Genomic DNA, 1,905 nt, shown 5'->3' on the forward strand with positions numbered 1-1,905 from the left:
GGAGTGGCCACTGCACTCCAGTCTGGGCGACCGAGTGAGACTCCAACTCAAAAAAAAAGAAATCCAAGGTCCACAGCATATGCCAATGCTGGTGTGACTCACCTCACCTCCAGCCTCTCCAGCCTCATCTCAGACTCCTTCCCAGATACTGTACCTACTCCCACGTCCCCCAGGGCCTGGATCTTAGCTCCCCTCACTCACACCCTCTCTCCTGAGGGAACTGGCCCTTCCGTGTGCTGTCGACCCCCAGATCTCTCTCTCTAGCTCTCTCTGCCCCCAGATCTCTCTCTACCCCAGTGAGCTCTCCTGGACTCTCCTAGGCACCACAAATCCACATGGCCTAACTGGACTCCCACTTTCCCTACCTAATCCACTAGTTTTCCAATAAATGGCCTTCCACCCTCAGTCAAAGGCATCTGCTTCTCCCTTCTCTCACTCCCACATCCAATCACCGAGCCCTCTTTCTTCCACCTAAGCTCTTGCCACTCTGTGGATCATGTACCAGGAGCATCAGTGTCACTAGGGCTTGTTAAAAATACAGGTTCTTGCGCCCTCCCCACACCTGAGAATTGGAATCTGCCCTTTAGCATGATCCCTGGGAGATTCCTCTGCACCAGAGGAGCAGCGTGAGAAGCCCCAGGCCTGTTTCCAGTCTCCAGTGCATCCCCTCAGCCCCAGCCCTGCTATACCCCAGCTCCTGGCCTCCCTTTCCTCTTGCTACAGCTGACCTTCCTGCCTCCTGGGAAACCCCTAACCTCTCTTCACCAGCAGCCATGAGGCCAGCCCCATCACCGCCATCCTGCCTCCCTTTACCTACCCTCCACTGAGCTCCGCCTTCCCTCCAGAGGCCCTGCCTCTTTTCTCCTAACTGCCCTGGCACCAACTTTCCTTTGTCTGGGGCATCTTTCTCCCACCCACCCTCACCCCTTTGCTGGCTGAATCCAACCGTCCATCAGTTCAGTTTTCTCTTTCCTGACATCCCAGGCAGGGCAGCATCTGTCTCGTTCACCACCGTATCCCTTGCACCAGGCCATGCCTGGTATGAATCCCTGAATGAGCAACTTAGCATCCCCTACTCACCCTGGGAGGCCCCTCCTACAGACCAGGCTGGTCACACCCTTTCCCCTGCCCCTTGTAGGGGACACCCCCACCACACTTCACTGCTGCCAGGGGAGAGGGACTGTGTCTATCCTGGTGTCCAGATTCAGCAGTGGAAACGCAAGACAGGGGCTGACTCCTGCCAGGGTTGACATAGGCCCAAAGCCACACAGCTGTCCTGGGGAAGGGGGGTGTGGGAGAAGCTGCCGTACTTGTTGTCTGCGATGCTGTACACCTCAGCAGAGCTGGTCAGCCCTGTGTCAGTGACTCCTGTCGCTACAAAGATGCGGCCGTCATGGACGGTGGCCCCAAAGAGTGAGCGGGCAGTCTGCATGGGTGCCAGCTCCTTCCACTCGAACTTTTTGGGGTCATAGACACACATCTTGTTCAGGCACTTCCTGTGGGGTGAGGGGCAGAGAGTGAGCAGAAGCAGGGCCAGAGCCACCCCTCTCTCCGCCCCTCCCAGGGCAGCCAGGACAACCCCCCAACAGCCTCGGGGGGATTCTGCAGACTCCCTCCAGACCAAGCCTCACCTGTCGCTGCCTTTGCCGCCAATGACGTAGACGAGGTCCATATGGGAGAGTACTGCGTGGCCATACACGGCGTAAGGCAGCGAGTCCGATTCGCCCCACTTGAACGACCTGGACGGGACCGGAGGGGACGCGGGTGCCCGGCTCAGGCGTGCATCAGTGCGGGTCTCTGCATTCACCCTCCCACCTCACACATATTCGGGGTGCACCGATTCGCTACGGGAACTTTCCCAGCCCTCTCGATTCCTGGCTCCCGTCCCACCTCCCGGCCGCCCCG

The 1,905-nt window shown here is 58.7% G+C and overlaps 1 protein-coding gene across 1 annotated transcript in view; it reads right to left on the reverse strand.

Annotated features, from left to right (window-relative positions):
* Nucleotides 1-1,905, reverse strand: part of KLHL40 (kelch like family member 40) — a 6,749-nt gene that overhangs the window by 2,117 nt on the left and 2,727 nt on the right. Inside the window, 2 exon segments of the mRNA XM_008068543.1 lie at nt 1,311-1,496; nt 1,632-1,845. Coding sequence (XP_008066734.1) covers nt 1,311-1,496; nt 1,632-1,845 — 400 coding nt within the window.

Source organism: Carlito syrichta, unplaced genomic scaffold, assembly GCF_000164805.1.
Source record: "Carlito syrichta isolate Samal-C Ts95f unplaced genomic scaffold, Tarsius_syrichta-2.0.1 Scaffold311198, whole genome shotgun sequence".
NCBI classification, from domain to species: domain Eukaryota; kingdom Metazoa; phylum Chordata; class Mammalia; order Primates; family Tarsiidae; genus Carlito; species Carlito syrichta.